This window comes from Phlebotomus papatasi, chromosome 1, assembly GCF_024763615.1.
Source record: "Phlebotomus papatasi isolate M1 chromosome 1, Ppap_2.1, whole genome shotgun sequence".
NCBI classification, from domain to species: domain Eukaryota; kingdom Metazoa; phylum Arthropoda; class Insecta; order Diptera; family Psychodidae; genus Phlebotomus; species Phlebotomus papatasi.
Genome location: NC_077222.1, coordinates 95,336,852 through 95,355,137, shown reverse-complemented (window position 1 = coordinate 95,355,137; position 18,286 = coordinate 95,336,852). Strand labels below are relative to the sequence as shown.

The following is an 18,286-nucleotide window of genomic DNA, read 5'->3' as shown; positions in this document are numbered from 1 at the left end:
AATGCCCTACTGAAAAGTTACCGCCGGAGAACAAGGTAACCCGTATTTACGGTACGAATTTGGATACATTTCTGTCATCTGAAGTTTTAACTCTTTCGCGTCATTAGGGTCATATATGACCCGAGGAAAAAACAATTTCTTTTGACTATTTACATTAATTGAAATCTATTGGTTTGTGCACGACATCATAATAGAAGGCTGTAAGATTCTTGGCTAATTTTCTCAAGACTCCAGATATTCAGGAAAAGAAAATATTTGAGATCAAAAATCACGAATTTCGAACTTTATGAAATGACTTTTCTTTTTCAAAATTTTTTATATTCATTTATTTTTTTCAGCAAAAAGTTCTTTAGAAACACAAAATAGAATATCCAAAGATTGTATATTGCATATTTTGATATAATAAATTACTCTCAATTTTCCAAAAAAGCGTGTAGAATTTTCCGGGTCATATATGACCCTATGGTCCCCAAGGGTAACAGTGTTTTCGTCCCAAACCTATAGCGAAATGTAGTTGGGACATTGTTTTTCTTTGTGAAATGCAGGTGGGACATCTTGCTCCTGGACATTTCATCTTATATCTGATGAATTATAACATATTTTGCAATATTTTAGAGTATTCTGCAAGCGTCTCATATTGTGCTATTGTATTGTGTGTGAATAAATATGTGGATAAGTTTATTTTTGCCAAATACCACTCAAAATATTGTGACAGTGACTGTTCAAGGGATTACCAGGAAGATTCCTTGAACACCAGGAGTACAGTGTTCATCAAAACAATCCAGTTTGCCATGGTTTTGGCCAAATTAGTAACTTCAAGCAAAAAAAACTCTTAAAAAGCCCGTGATATAGATTTTGAAAATGGTAAATACACTTCCCTTGAGGACAACAGGGTCATATATGACCCGGGGTTTTTCCGAGTTTTCACGCAATGGAAAATTTTTTTCCTCTCTGAACTATTATAATTGATCATAAAGCATTAGGAAAAACTCAATTTTACATGAATTCATCTGCTGAATAAAAGTGGGACGCGAAAGAGTTAAAAGCGGGTTATAAGCCTAGATCAGCTTTTTGCAGGAGAATGTAGTTTTAAAATCATGTGATAAGCCTAGATCAGCTTATTGTAGATGAGATTCTTAACGTAAGCAAACTTTCAATGCAAATTCGATTTGAAGCTAAAGTTGGGCGAAGTTATGTAATAATTTTTAATCAAATTCCTGAATCTTCCTCTAAGCTTTGCATTCGGCAATTAAACCTATAAACTCTGAGAGGTTTAAAATATTAATGAATTACAAAAAACGCCAGAAGATTATGTGTTTAAACCAGATTGAAATTAGTACTGAAGAACAATATCTTTGTTTAAAATTAATCTTTATAAATTTTTAAATTGTAGTGAAAAATCTCTCTCTTAATTCTGAGATAAATCTTTAAGTGTTTAATCTTTAAGTCGGACTTTAAAGTTTGATTCATATTATTTGTTGAAGATCTTTATCTTGAAGTGTCAAATTTCTTTAAACATTTAAAGGTTTATGCTCAATTGTGACAATCTCCCCAATTCTGAGATAAAACTTTGTGTTGTAAATCTTTATATCCTCTTTTTATATTCAAATTTTTACGGCCGCATATTAAAAATTCTACACTAAAATTTTATAATCTTTAAGATGTGGAGCGTCTATAAATCGCCTTTATTTTAAAACCTGGTCGCGAGGACCTTTTAAACCCTTAAGTTCAGTTAAGAGTTAAGTTATCCTTAAGTTTAGAACTTGTTATTCAAGCAGTGTTTTTAATCAAACCGAAACACTTTAATTTAAAGTATGTCGGATAATGTTCCTCTTTGGTAAGGTCCAGTTCCATTTAGAAAAGGATAAAAGAAGCTCTATTCCAAAAGTATCCGAAAGGCCAGTCCTATGTCCTGTAGTATCAAGTGCAATGAAGCTCACTTGATGCAATTCTAACGCCTTTAATTCTAGAAAAATTCCCAGTCATCAAAAGTAGATTCGAACTCGGGACACTTGCATAATAGAGCGAATGTTCTACCACTTGATCCATTGAGATTTAAACTTGGATTTAAACAATCCAAGAGTTAATTATATAATTGTACTATTAACTGCCTCATCTTCCCCTATACTCAAAACTTATGCTCTCTGTTATGTGTTTGTTGTGTTGTGCATGTAATTTTTGCTGAGAGAGGAACCTCTACCACTCATTTCACTCTTCTGATAACGACTCTTGGTTGGTCTATTTTAAATTACTCTCAATTGGCATCAATTCAAATGTATGAACTCATCGCCACATTCTCGAGTTCCGAACTTTATATTCACCATAACAGCCTTTTTATCAAAACACTCTATGGCAGAATATTGAGTGTTTGTAATATATAGTATGGTGAAAATAGCTCTGCATTGAGGATATTATACCAAGTGTTTGGTGCTTTCATTTATATTGAAATTGAAAATGAAATTTCAATATGCCAGTGACTTTTGTTGTGATTACGAGATAGTACGCGGGGGAGTGATGTTGGAATTTAGGGGAAAAACTTTATAGTGGATGCTATAGTTTCCTATGGTACACGTCAATTGCTTCATTTCCTCAATTTAGAGTGCCTTAGGATTGGATTTATGTGGTGGAATTTCAATTTCCTGCACTTCATTCAAATTACTGCAATTCTCTGATTTATAATTCAAATCTTGCTTATTCTCATTGAGAAGATGAGTAATTAAAATTTGAGGTATCACGTCAAATTAGTCACATTTCAGAGTTAGATGGATCTCGCTGGGGTTAGATGGGAGACTTCTAGTGTGATTGATGTGGAGTTTTCGTGTTAAAATGTGAATGAAAATTGTAAAACGGTTAGCCAAGACACTTATCGGATAACTTTAAAACTTATGAAAGGGGAGAACGGGGCTATATCATCCCTAGTTTTTCTAAGGTTATCTCTACAAAGAATTTATTAAAATATCTTTCAAACAGTCGGATAAATATTTCAGTGAATATCCTTTGCTCTGGACTTTTAAAGCTAAAGTTCCTAAAGGCTTATGTAAAACTATTGACAATTTATCTGCTCGATTTAAATTGCTATCACTTTGGCTTTTTATTTGCCACTTTTTATTTTTTTGAAAAGAAAACTCTTGTAGAACTAGGAAAAACAAGAATTAGAATGGTTGATAAGCTTTCAAGGTATGTGTCTCGGCTTCGTTTATTCCCTCAATATTAATTTTTGGTGTTTATTTAATTTTTAAAGACTTGTAATCAAATTCACGAAGATGTAAGCAGATAGAAATTTCTTGGCTGATTGCTATATTTCTTAGAAGAAGGTGTCTTGGATAAAAGGGAAATGGTCGAAATGGTGTGTTGTATCAAAATTATTGGTAATATCCATAACTTAGTATCAGACTTTAACTAAACAATTGCAAAAATGATTAGGCAGTAACGCTAAATGTTTTTCTCTGGTTTATTTTCCAATTTGACACCTAGTTTAGTAAAATGTGTAAATCTATGTTAGTCGACACTACCTTATTTATCATGTTCAGAAAAATGTTAAAACAAAAGAGAAACAGTTCTTTATCCCATGATTAATATAGAAACGTGAGATTATTCTTTATTCAACTTAAAACTGATACTATTTGGCCCAGCATTTTTGAGAATGGTCACAAAATTACCTTTTAAAAAACGGCTCAATAAATGTATTTCCTTACAAAATAGTGGAAAATTACTTCCACAAAATTGTAGAGCGGTAAATTTCCTATAAAACTGCGCTGATTAGTAATTTCTGGGGAACTCGAGTAGCATGTAAAAAAATAAAATATCCGTTTTGTTACTTTTTGCCCCTATAAGAAAACACAGGAAGGAGCTGTATAGTATGCAAAATTACATATGAAAAAATTGGAAAGGCTGCATTTCTAGTAGAGTAATACTATCAATAAGATATTACTGTTCGTATTGTTTTCTGAACCATCTTGCAAGCAATTCGAGCAATTTTCCATGCGTGCCAACTGTGTGATTCGGTCAGTTTTCGAGCAGTTTAATGGCTACCAACTTTGTACGTAGTGGTCAAATGCGAGAGAGAGGCAAGATAAAACATTTGCTGTCCTTTTTTGTCATTCTCGCAGTTCAGAAAGTATCCCCATAGCAAAAGAAAGCGGAATAGGAATAACAAGCGAAAAAATCCTCGGAATTTTCCACTATTTGCCTTAAAAAATTCCATAGGAATTTTCCATAATAGGTTCCAAGGAAAATTTAATGGATTTATGCTGGATTTTTCATATAGAATACATCCATGGAAATGCTCGTGGAATTTATGTGGATTTTTCCACCAAAATAAAATGGAGAAAAAATGAAGCTGTCACATGCACCTCGTGATTTTACTTCCGAATATTAAAGAAATAGCAAATATTACGAGGATTTATAATATGTTTTACTAAATCAGCAATAACGAATTAACACTTTAAGCAATAAAAAAATATTTTGTAAAAAAAAATAATTTTTTCGAAAATATTTATTATTTAACATAAAAACAGTATTATTTTAGGTTGGCGACCTATTTAATGTAATCACTTCATTATTATCTACACGAAACGCAGTGTCGCATAATTAATTATATTATAATTGCCACATGAATCACTAGAAATGTTTGCGGAAGATTTGGAAACAAATTCTAAAAGTTGCCGCAACACCATTTTATTTGTTTGACATTTCAGAAAACTAGTGGAAAAATCCATATAAAACACTATGGAAAGATAGTGGAAATTTCCATATGTTTTTTCCAGCTTATCCCGCGGACGTTTCACGTGTGAGTTTCCATATAAATCTTCCGCGGAACTCCGCGGAATTTAACGCTGGAATTCCAGCATGTCGTACTAGTAAATTCCATGGAGCACTATGATTTCCATGGAATTTCCGGCTTTAAATTCCATAGGAAAACTTAGTGGAATTTTAGCGTCAAATTCCAGCGAATTTAGCCATTTGGACGCAAGTTTTCCATTGGAATTTTTGCGGAATTTTGCTATGGGGATATTAATCTTAATGTTAATCTTATAGGGTAAAGTGGTACAAGTTGGACAGAGTGTTTTTTCTTTATAAATTTAGTACTTAATTTTTATTTGTATAGTTTTAATGCTTTAGTTTTATAAATTGGTTACTTGTGCTTAAAAACAAATTTTGTACTGTATTTATCAAGAAAAAAGCCATGTCTAACTTGTACCGGCGAATTGTCCAACTTGTAACACTATGTCCAACTTGTATCACTTTCCCCTATTATAAATATAAATTGAAATTATGAATTGAATATGCTATAATTTTGAGTTCATTTTGGAAAAATAAAAAAAATGTTATTTAATTCAATTTTTCAATTTATTAGAGAGAATATAAGGAGTTGATACGATGTAGTTGTATGATAGAATTACAAGTTCATTGAGCGTTTTGCAAAGTCCTAAAACATTCATTCAACATTTTCCTTCACTAATCATCTCTATGATTGACTTGAGAAGTGTTTGTGTTACTTTCACAAAATTAAAATGTGAATGGTCGTCTCATCTCTTGAACATCTCTTCTTTGCATTCTCGTCGCGTTCGCTATGGGAGAAACAAGGCAATGCTTCTTAATGCAATATTATGCACAATATAGCATAATCAATGTGCAATAAGTTAATTATTATGCGAAAAAACTCCCACAATAAATTACAATATCACTCATTTTTTGAGTAATTGATGACTAAAACACACGCAACACCAATGTAACGTTTTATTGTGAATGAGAATTTTCATTCTAATTCCTCTGCAGATATTTCAAGATTTTTCTCTATGGGTTGTTTTTTTGAGAGATGAAAGAATGTGATTGTCGAGAAGAGCATTATTTGTGCTGGGTAATCTTCTGATCATATTCTGGGGAGTGCATCTGTGTGTGATTGTGTCGGAGATCAGTATGAATTAAACATCCGCTTTTCGTTATGCTGAGAGTCGTCGTTTTTTTCTGTAGTGGCGGCGAGCATATTATTCCAACAAATTTTCATTACATATTCTCCGTTGTAAGTTGAGCGACTCATCTGGGCTTCACTATCGCTCCTTTTTGGCGTCAGTACACGAAAAACAATAATTTCTTTCACTAGTTATTTCCGATTTATTCAGCTTGAACTTTTCAATTTTCATTTGGAGAGAGATAATTTTTTGTTCTACGATTTAATCGTGACATTTAATAAGAATTTCTGTGGTGTGATTTTTGAAGGAAAAAAAATGAACATGAGAATGGTTTTGAAAAAGAACTGATAAAAGAAAAGTGTGACAGTGTGATAAATTTTGTTAAAAGAATATTACACGTCTACTGAATTTATAAATAACATAGACCTATTTGTGATTATGTGATGCAGATAAGAGACAGTTAAAATCATGGTGAAATTATCACACAATACTAAAGTGACTGTTTAGTAAAAAAAAAAAAAATAAATACTCAAATAAGTTGCTTTTGCTGCAGATTTGGGCCATTGGGCATTTATTTTTCTAATGCTCTTAATATTTATGGTGTGTTTAATGAAAATTTGGAATATATCCATGAATAAGTCGCGGAAATGCGATACAAAAGAAAATAATGTCTTTTGTCACGTGGATTTGAAGAGCACGAAGAAAGGTACTTGACTTCTCTGTAAACTTACTGTAGAATGAGACATATTCACTTGAAAGAGTTCTTTTATCGATTTTACAAACACTATTGTTCATTCCTTATAAACTCTATATACTCCCCTATTATTCTGCTTACACAATATTCAAGCTATGACAAAGGATGATTCGCATAGTGCTCGAATTCACAAAGGGTCCACTGAGTATTTTTTCACACCATTCTTTTGGATGGGTATATCGGTTTATGAAATGTTTATAAATTATTTTGAAGGATAAAATGGCATAATTACGAAGCTGTAAAAATTAAATAAGTCAAATCTCAAATCGGACGAAAAATAAGCTTTAACCGGACGACACGAAATTTCGGACAAACCATTTTTAAAGTTTAAGCTCTGATAATGAAGTAATAATAAATTCAGTAATTGTGCATTTATAGATTTCTTTGAAGATAATTATTCAAAATATACAGAGGCGGCCAAAATAATAGAATCAGCTCCTCAAAAATCACTATTTTACCTTTAGCATTTTTGTTTATTCCAATTCGTTGAAATAATTTTAATATAAAAATGTTTAAATAATAACCTTACGTAAAATAAATATTGCTTTGGCTGCTAGAGGTCTTTATTTTTCACAGAATAGATCAATAGTAAAATTTGGTTTGAACAACACGATAGGACCACTTTCATTTAAATTAAAGAATGTGGTCTATAAATCGAATAAGTTTAAATAGAGCCATATTTAGAAACCGTAAATGATAGTATTCTAATTTTTTTGGCCAAATTGAATTTCATTATTGACATATTCTGTGTAAAATAGAGACCTCTAGCGGGTAAAACAACCCTTATTCTACGATTCTAAATAATTTGAAGATTTCTACTTCAGAATCATATCAACAAATTGGGAAAAAATACAAAAGTTAAAAAAAATATAAGCTTTGCAAAGTAATTCTAGTATTTTGACCGCCACTGTACAACTATAACTTGCTAAGGGATGTTTCATCGTGTCCTGAAGGTTGGTTGCGACGTTAAGACGCCGATCGTCGCACGTAGAAGTTAAAATAATTAAATGATGTAATTAAATTCTAATCTTTTTTCATTCAATTGACTTTTTATCAAGTTTTAAAAGACTAGTCCGAACTTTAAATTTATTTTCCGGGATTCCAAATTAATGCCCTACTGAAACTTTAGCTTTGACGTTGGAAAAACCATGAAGTAAATGTAGAAAGGTCATTATCGTATATGGATGATATGTTCAACTAAGATCACTTCCAAAACAATAAGTTCCATTAGTTAATGCTGAATAAACCTTTTAATAACTTTTGAAATTTTCATAGGGGAAAGTTAGGCTAAGGAGTATTTTCCGCCAATTGAACCTTTAATTAATTCGAACTATAAATATAATTTTCATTAATTAATTAAATATAATTTGCATTAATACAAATTGCACCAAATTCTTTAAATTCTTCCAGAAAAGGGAGGCAATGCGTTACAACTTTGTTGATTTCTTGAACTAGTAACTTATAAGGGCTTCAAACCTAAGGTTTATGCGGTATCCAGACTAATGATTTAGTTTTATGACTCAACGTTTTAAGGACGAATGGAACACCGGTGTCCCAAAAATAAAAACTAATTTTTCAGAACTTTATTTATAGTCAAAAAAAATAGTTTTTGTTTTTGGGACACCGGAGTCCCTCTCGTCCTTAAAGGGTTACTCATCTAATTTCTTATTAGGCAAGATTTTTTTTTAGAAAAAAAATTGACTAGGCATTGGATATTAAAATGAAATGATCCATTAGATTTTGAAAAAAAAAACATTAAAATTGGATGTTATTTATGAGTTCGAGCCCCCTTCGGGGACTATTATGAAATCCGTGTTAGCTAAATGGCTTAAGGCCTAAATGGACTCAGAGACTGATCCTCGAAAATATTTAGACTGGAAAATTCAGCTGTGAAGGCTAAAAATCAGGATGAGAGCTTATAATCATGTAATGGAAGTTCTTCGCATAATTTTTATTTACCTCAATCGTAAAATTTTACGAACTAAATATTTTAGAGGATCAGCCTTAGCCAATTTAGACTTTAATTTCTTTAATTTTTCAATAGTCAGTTAAGGGAATATGATCTATTAGGGAGCAAGGAAGGAACCTATACGTGTATTTAGGGCATTAATCGGAACTAAATCGGTGCTCCTGGACAGTCCCCGGGGACTGGCTGATCCTTCTACCACGAGGCTTAAATTGAGTGTCGAAAGAACACGCGAGTCGGCAAGTCCACTTGCCATTGACGTGGTCCGTTTTTGGGCAAGAAATACTTAATTTTACGCCTCAACACGATTAATAACAATAATCTATTAGATTGTGAAGAACCAATAAAGTTGGTTACTAATTAAGATTTTGAGACCTGCGGGAACTGGTCTAAAACCTCCAGTTTTAAGACCGTTTTAGCTTCAGACCTGGGTTTATCCAAATGACTTAATTGTTCTAATTTCCTATGAAGCGAAATTTTTGGACAAATTTTTACTTAGGATGGATTAATAAGGGCATTTGATCTATAGGATGTCAGAAAATCCCGGCAATCGCTAGTTGATGAGAAATTATTAATCTTTGTGAACTGGGATAAACCTCCAGTCTGAAATCCATGTTATATGCTGTTTATTCCAAAAGTACTTTCGCATTATTTATTTTGTCAAGACACTATTCTCTATATTTCCCGGTTTAGAACTAATTTGAACCGATTTACGGATCACCTAAAAGATCATACTTACTAACAGTTCGATAACGAAATTGAATTTCGGTTAAAAATGAATAATTGGTTCAACACCGATTTAAACCGGTTTAGACTTAATTCGGAATTTCAAGACTTTTCAAATAAGTTTATACTTGACGGAATCTGTTGTGGAATACCTACGCTCTTCAGAACTGTTTAACTCTTTCGCGTCTTTAGGGTAATGTCATGACTCGGGGAAAAAAGTTTTTTTTTTGGTATTTACATTAATTGAAATCTATCTGTTCGTGCACGACATCATAATAGAAGGATGTAAGATTCTTGGCTCATTTTCTCAAGACTCCAGTTAGATTTCAATTAATGTAAATGGCCAAAAAGAAACTTTTTTCCCCGGGTCATATATGACCCTAAAGACGCGAAAGAGTTAATCTTTAACCGTGAAAGTCGTTATTAGGAAGAATTCAAAGTTTTGTTTTTATATTTGAAAAATAAGTACTCACATAGCAACTTCATCCAAAAATGAAAATTGAGGATATTCCATGTTACTTATGTAGGGGGTTCTTCAAAGCATTACACAATCTTTAACCGTGTAGTCCTATGTCCATAAAAGACACACAAAAAGGAATAAGCGTCGCGTCTTAATTTATTTTGAAATAAAGTAATGTTGAAAGCGTTATACAACATTGCTCTCCCTTTCAGTTGGAGTTTATAATGTTAGATATATATAAAAGATACTAAAGTAGACAATTTCTCTGTCTCTGTTTGTAGGGAAAAAATCCGTGCGTGGCATGTCCGAGCAGACATACCGTAAAAAGTCACGACTATCCAATACAACTCCTCAACATTGTAAGGCACCATTGTCCAGTGTTGCAGTGAATTTGTGCGAAGGAGATTTGTCAAAGACGGCTACTTGTGGTTTATCTGCTGCTGCTGCTTCTGCCACAATTGCCACTAATGAACAGGATATTGGCAATAATAATTTTGAGCCGATCGCCAACAATAAGCAGCGATTGACTGAGGAGCATTTAAAGACAAACGTCCAGATAGTGCTGACAAATATCCATCGCAATTTCAACGCTCTGCGAAGTGTCGCACTGAATGAGCAGCATCAGTCATTGTCGCTCTTGGACAGCTTAAATTACAAATTAATCGACAAAATGACCAGCCCCGAAGCGGATTACAATAGTAATCCACATTATGCAGTTAATCAGCTTCAATGCTCCGTTGCCTCATCACAAGATTTCACTCACGACAACTCCGATTATCAGTGGTTTCTGGATTATGGGTAAGTACATGCTTTTACCTGCATATTATAGTTCCCAGAGAGCATTTTGTTATGGTTTTTTTTTGTTAAACTAAAAGTGGATGGATATTAGAGTGAAATTCTGTTTGTCACGTTTTCATTGAGCTTTGGGATTTTAATGCACAAATTATCAGAGATTAGGGCAGTGTCGTCTGTTTGATCTCTATTTTTGTTGGGTCTTTCTTTATCACTAATTTTCTTGAGGTTTTTACGTTATCTCTGCTATTACTGTCAGAAAAATTATTGGAGTGAAATTTAGTCAGAAATCTAAACAAAAATCATTAAAAAAAATAAAATTAGATTTTTTAAAAGTAAAATTTATTTTTAATTTTACTTCTGTAACAGATATTTAATAATTAATTAATTAATTATTTAAGGAGAAAGTGCTCATGCTTCGTATGAGCCCAAACATCGTAATCACTAAAGTTTTTCTATGTTTCTCAAAAAAAATAAGAAACTAAGAAAATAAAGAAAAAATCTAACCCTAATATATTTTTTAATTGCAAATTAATTGTTGAGGTTAGAATAAGAGATTTTAAGCTGTTATTTGCCACACTAAATAAAACACAAAACCAATTTAATTGACACTTTAAAGTAGTTTTTTTTTTTCTAGTAAAAAACTAGTATTGCGGCTTTTTCGAAATGTTCTTTATTTATTTAACCAAAAAAAAATTTCGAGATTTATGGTTATGTTTGGTCACACCGATCAAAGCTTAAAAATTGAACATATAATTTAGCAAGAATGTCTTGTGCTTTGAAATACCCAAATGATCTTGAAAAGTTTCTAAAGTATATTTGTAAAATTATGAAAAATTTAAAAGATTGCAAATTTTTGAATTATCAGACCAATTTAATCTATTTTTCTTAATAATTTTAAAATCTTTATTTTATTTAAATGTAATATGTATACTGTGCATCCTGGGAAATCATATTTTATTTACGATTTAGGAGACAAATTGGGATTTTAAAATTACTTTAACCTTGGTAGACTGTACAAACACTTAAATTAAAAAATTCTAACCTAAAAAAAATGAGGTTACTACTTAAAGAAGTTTTTTTTGGATATTGAAACATTTTCGACATGTTCTCTATTTATTTCTCTCTTTGAATGTCTTAGGTTATTTGAAACCTAAGAGGTCTTGAAAAATTTCTAGAGTATTTGTAAAATTCTTAAAGATTAGATCGACTTGAACTATTCTTTAACAATTTCAAAACCTTTCGATTTAAATGCAATCTATCTAACCTGAAAATTTTGAAAGAAAAATTGAGATTTTAAAATAATTTTCAGTTTAATAGACTGTAGTAAACACTTAAATTAAAAATTTCTAACCTAAAATAAATTTGAGGTTACAACTGAAAGAAGTTTTTTTTTGATATTGAAACATTGTTGACGTGTTCTCTATTTATTTCTCTTTGAATGGCTTAGGTTATTTGAGACCTAAGAGGTTTTGAAAAGTTTCTGTCATTTTCAGTTTAATAGACAGTAACAGACGTTTAAATTAAAAAGTTCTAACCTCAAAAAAATTTGAGGTTACAACCTAATAGGGTAAGTGTACCAAATTTCGGCATAGTTGCATGCAAGCGCCAAAGTCTCAAGTTTGAAATGTAATATCTTTAATAGAAATTGATTTTTTCATTCCTTCTACTTAAGGAGTGTTGCTTAGAACCTTGTAGACAGTTTATCGTCTTTATTTACTCTAAAATTATTCTTAAGACATTTTAAAATGAATAAAAATTTAGACATAGCTTTGGTGCCCTATTTCGGCCACCTTCATTCCCATAGTTCCTTGCCCTTCAGGAATTCTTTCAATGCCTTTTTCACGTCATCTCGTTTGTCGAAGCTACATTTTTTGTTATTCTTTTGCATTGTATAATCTCTAGAGTATGTAAAATCTAAAAGTTCATAGAAATTCGAGGAACAAAAAAGGTGGCCGAAATTGAAAGCTGGCCGGAATTTGGCACACTTACCCTATAGTTTCAAATTCAGAACGTTTGACACGACAAGAAAAGTGAGACAAAAATTCTTTTTCAATGCGTTGAAATTAGAGGATAAGAGTAAGAATTTCAGGAATTCCAGATTATGCAAAAAATATATATATCAGAAATATTTGCGGTTAAGTCCAACATAACCTTAATTTACATAATGACCTAATTATCAAAATTAGATAAGCATTCCCATGAGCATAAAACTAATAAGTATGAGAAAAATAATTTTATTGTGAATTAATATATAACAGAACAATCATGAAAGAGTTAATAAAAATAAAATTAGAGATTTATACACAAAGATATCCAATGCAAAATACTTTTCACATTTATTTTATTATTTATTTTTGCATATTTATTTCACAATTTTTTTACGGAGTATTTTTGTTTTCTAATTGGTATTTTCATTAAACATTTTGCACTTTAATTGCCTTGTTGTAACTTTAATTTCCGTTTATGTGTTTTTATCAAGTTTATTTTTGCATGACTTCTTGCAATGTGATTCAGTCTTATTGATTGCAGCGATAAAGTCTAATAGTCTGATAAGGCTTCTCTTCCCAGAAATTACTTGTTAATGACTGGTAATGAGTCAACTTTCGTTTTCTCGATAATATTTTGTGTTAGGTATCGAGAAGGTGTTCCTCATCAGAGTATTTTGTCATCTCTGTCAGCGTCGTACAATGGGATAGGGGAATTGTCGTATTATGAGGATTTAGCGAAGAATATTGATGTGAATCTGGCTGAAGTGGATATGGAGAGTTTTCGGGCTGAGGATATTCATTCTCTGTTGAATATACCGTCATCGAGGAAGAGGTCGGAAAATGAATTTGATACGTCAATATGTAAGTCAGAATTGCTTTTTTCACCTGTGAAGGAATCTCATATCAGTGTAGATTCACTGGATATGGATGGATATCCAAATGAGGATATTATACTCACGTGCAAGGCTAATAAGGATAACTACACGATTGCCTTTGAGGGGAGTATAGCGTATTCGGAGGATAGTTACTATGTTGATAGTCGTCACAATGTGCGTCATCAGAAGATTGATGAGGTTGTGAGGAGGAAGGCACTGGAATCAATGTCGAGATCTGATACGGGTTTCACGACATGGAGTAAATTGAAGAAGGCGGCTAGTTCGCAGCTACAGCGATATCCGTCTGGGAATAATAATACAGCTGTGGCAAATGCTCCACGGCACAGTCACAATTGTGTCCTGAGAAAGAGTTCGAGTATGCCGAGTTTGCATCCTGGTCACGTGAATCCGTTGAATGTGAGTCAGGTTACGAGTAATTCGGTCTTGCATGGGAGGGTGCCGAGGGTGGTGTTCCCAATGCCAGTGTCATCGGACAGTGAGAGTCCAGCTCCATTGGCCAGCAGCAGCAACACCAGCAACAATGAACACGTGCCCAATCAACCATCTTTCAGTCTGGTGAAGTTGTTTATCAAGCAAAAGAGCAATTCCACGGACACGTGCATGGATGTGTCTTCGGGATGTTGGCCAAGTGATTCTTCGTCGTCGGCTGAGCAGAATCGGGTGCGTAAGAGGAGTATGAATGATTCAGGGAAGTGTTCGGCCCTCAGTAGGCACGATGAGGAGGGTGATGATGATAGTAGCTGTCAGTATGATAGTCTCGATGTTCAGGTGAATATGGACAATAAGAAAGTGAATGAACGACAGCGTTCCAATGATTTGTACAAGGAAGTCTTTGATTCACCATCGCGTCGGAGCTACAAGGAATGCAATCTCAATATACGTACCCAACCAAAACATCCAGCTGTATTTAATCTCAACAACAATAATTCCCTGGAGGCCAATCGTAGCCTCACGGATACGAGTAGGACAAGTGAGAATTTGACTCAAGTGTACAATAAGACAAAGATACCGTTGGATATGATAACTAGATCCATGCAAACTTCCTTCCCCATGCCACCGCCCAAGGAGAGGGTTAAAGTTGTGCCACCGTCTTTCCTAGCACAGCTCAATAGGCATGAGAAGAAGACAGCTCCAGTCTATGTGATCTATCCAAACTACACTCTTCCCAATCTGGACTTTCTCGAGATGCAGAATGAAGTTATACTGTCACCATTGGAATTTCCAGCTACGAAGCGTCCTAGGCCAAAATCTCTGGCTGACATTGAGAATATTGCAGCAGGAAAGTACAATCACATTGTCGACTGGAAGTCCCTGGTGCAGTTGTTGCCCAAGGAATATCGACGAATGCTCCGGAATATCCCAGAAGTGGAGGATGATGATGAGTTGGATGGGGATTTGACATCCCAAAAGCCACTCTTCTCAATGACACCACCCATTCGACGATCCTCTCGGCCTCTCTCCTGCGACTGTGCTAGCTATGTCCAGGGTACATGCACTTCCAGCAGTTCCAATTCCTCAACAAATCAACCTCCAAGTTCTGGCTACCGTGGCTCCTCGACTCTCCTCACAGACTCCGAACTGGACAACAACAATGACAACATGCGAAATATGTATGTCTACCAGTACGACAACAACAAAATTGAGAGTGACCTAGAGCGTCCGCCGACCGGGAGGAATGTTAAAGGGATCCTCAGGAGAGGTGCTAGTCAACCAAAGCCACGGTACAAGCGTAACAGTATGATTGAGGAGGAGCAGAGGGCTCAAGTTGAGAAGAGACGATCCCTTCAAGACATGCCCTACTACGGCAATGAAGACTTCCCCGAAGAGTATGAGAGCGTAGATAAGAGATTGCCCTATCGATCACCACGTCCTCTCTATTCCGGCTACAACAACATCGATCCCAGCAATCATAGACTTCCGCATCCCAAACAGTATTACGACTGCAATGCAGTTAATAAACTCAGCAAGACCAATTTCAACTACATGACCGAATTGAATGACCTCGAGCTCAATCGGGCCCTGTCCGGACGCCTCAGTCAGACACCCCCATTCACATCACCCCAGAAGGATGCTGCTGATGCAGATGCAAGGACAAGAGCAGAAAATTTCCTAAGTAGTGTCCCAAAGTCCGAACTCAAGTACTATGCCGAAGTTGCGAATATCCTGGAGTCCATAGAGAATGTGACAGAGCCCTATGATAGGCTTAAGCTGAGAAATGAAGTTAGTAGGGCTCTGGTGCAGAAGAGGGTGTCCTTCAATCCACCCGAAGGGGGCAATAATACCAATATCATCAACAATAATTTGCTAGTGATGCCTCCGGCAGGGGTTAAGGCCTTCACAACACCACCCAATTCGCCCAATATCTCAATGGCGGTGCCCAGGGGAAAGACAGCGGCGGTGTCGGAGAAGGAGAAACAAGAGAAGATTCAGAGCAATCGTTTCAAAAGACTGCAAATCCAGTGGGAGCTGCTGAGTAAGGATAGTCAGGGTCTCATGAAGGACATGAAGGAGAATAAGCTGGAGACAAAGAGTGGAGGATCAACGCCGACTTCAGCACCCAAATCCAGAATTCCCCGCCCAGTCAGCTATCCGACGGCAAAGTAAGGGATTTCAGAACTTCTTTTCTTTGACAGAAACATGAATCTTACCATTCTTTTTTTTTCTTTCAGACCCCAACAGAATGAGAACAAGAGTCTCAGGTCGCCGAGTAAGATTGTACCGCCACGGAAATATACCACGACTACCAACACGTCGCCCACAAATCCTTCTGCTGTGACAACAAGAACGACAACAAAACTGCATGGAACACCAAAGAAAACACCGAATCCAAGGTAAGAATTCGATTTTTCTGCTAGATTTTCTAAATTAAAATAATTGTGGGCAGGAAGGTAGCTGAAAAGCTCCAGCTGAAAAGTTGGAGATTTCTAAACTAATCGAAGGGTTAATAAAAATGGGCACAATCTTTGCAAAGGCTTACAGACAGACAAAATTCTTAAAATTGGATATTGTTCCGATTTGCGATTACAGTGGACTCTCTCTTAAAAGGGCATTTGGGGCGAAATGCCATCCGGTTTATTGATAGATTTTACCTCAATTATTAAGCACTATACAAACTATAAAATAAGTGAATTTCCATAAAATTAATATACACAGTTCTAAATACACATTAAAACAAAAATAAACAAAATTTTGCATGCACAAAAACAATAAAGGAAACACACTGAATTCAGCGAGCACACAAAACCAAAGGCGATATTAACAAAGCCTTAAAAATTTAATAATAATAATATTGATAGATTTGGGCGTCAAAGCCTTTGTAATTTCCACAAAAAGCGCTCAATTATAAAGAATCACAATAAAATAGGAAGAACTACAGCGAATTTGAACAAATTAGCTTCATAATTAAAAGTGAAAATTGTCAACCAAATTTTTCGCCCGATCGAGAAAGAGTTGATTGAGCGAGAGTCTACTGTATTATTATTATTAATCGTATCGGAGACACTTTATTTCTATTACAATGTAATCTTTACAACGTACTCGTGTTGGAAGAATGTGCTGATCGTAGATCGCCCAGGAACGCCTTCCTTATAGTGTGGATGCGTCTTCCATGTCCCCGAAGTTTTTGGGCGATTGAAAGGCTAAGAAAAACATCACAATTCCTATTGAATTAATTTATTGATCTTACACTACCGTTCAAAACATTAAATACACCCTTCATAAGTTTAAAGTTTAAATACACCTGGTTTGGACCGGGAAAACGCTGTAATATCCAGTTCTATTGACTGAAATCAAGCGAATGGCAAGTTGGCCTTTTAATATGGACCAATTTGATGCCAATTCCTAAATTGATCTCGGACTCAGCTCACAGTGCTACAAGGAAAAAAAATATTTAAACAAATATTTATTATATTTATCCCTCCACACGGAAAGGTATCTTATAATACGGAAAAACTTCTCACTTTTTAAATATTTAGCATAACGATCACGAGTGCAGAAAAATTCCCATACGCATTTGTATGTGAAAGTAAGAAATTGGCTTCAACTTTGAAGGCCACTCGCCGAGGACTAAACTCAAAATATCGCCCAAAATACACCTCAGGAGTAGTATAATTGAATTTCGAATAAAATTGAATCGGGTTATTTCAGGTTTAGAAGTTAGAACCGAATGGAAAATGTTCAGTTTTATCGGAAATTCCAAGACCTTTCCAACGAGTCTAAACACGATACCATTCCGATGAGAAATGCGCTCTCTACAGCGTTTTTAATTTTTGACATTGAAAAACATTATTAGGAATGATTCAACGAGATTTTCGTATAAGGCCGAAATATCTGCGTGGATAATATCTAAAACACATTCAAAAATGAAGAACAATCGCACGACGCGGAAATAGAGAAGTGGGCGTAAAACGAAGGGCATGTTAACGATCCTTGGTTCGACTTATAGGGGGGTACCTCTAAGGTTCCAAGTTTCTAACCAGACGGACCAGACGGAAGTTCTAGCCGGACGGACAAAACCATAACAGAGGGATTGTATAACTGCTCTCTCTGTAGAGTTCGAGCTGTAAAAATGGTAGCTAACTTTATTCACTATGCAAAATGCTCGAAATTATAAGATAAATGTTATATTTCAAAAGTAGGTTCGCATCATCGACCTATCCACTAAGCTATTTTTACCATTTTTTTCTATCTATTTATTTACCGATTTACAACTTTTACATGCTTCCTTTAAAAATAGGGAAACTGCCAAATTTCGGACAGCTTGCAATATCGGACACTTCTTTTTTCTCAA

The 18,286-nt window shown here is 34.4% G+C and overlaps 1 protein-coding gene across 4 annotated transcripts in view; it reads left to right on the top strand.

The window, feature by feature from the left end:
• Positions 1-18,286, top strand: part of LOC129809843 (uncharacterized) — a 38,128-nt gene that overhangs the window by 17,535 nt on the left and 2,307 nt on the right. For 2 of the 4 annotated variants that reach the window (XR_008752682.1, XM_055859967.1), the window contains exons 1-4: positions 5,568-6,618; positions 10,100-10,616; positions 13,245-16,097; positions 16,167-16,328. Coding sequence is in view for 3 of the 4 variants with exons in the window: in XM_055859967.1 (XP_055715942.1) it covers positions 6,495-6,618; positions 10,100-10,616; positions 13,245-16,097; positions 16,167-16,328 (3,656 nt within the window). In the remaining variant the exon portion in view is untranslated. Of the gene's footprint in view, positions 1-5,567; positions 6,619-10,099; positions 10,617-13,244; positions 16,098-16,166; positions 16,329-18,286 lie in introns of those variants that run through there. The other 2 variants (XM_055859968.1, XM_055859969.1) reach the window with 1 other exon arrangement.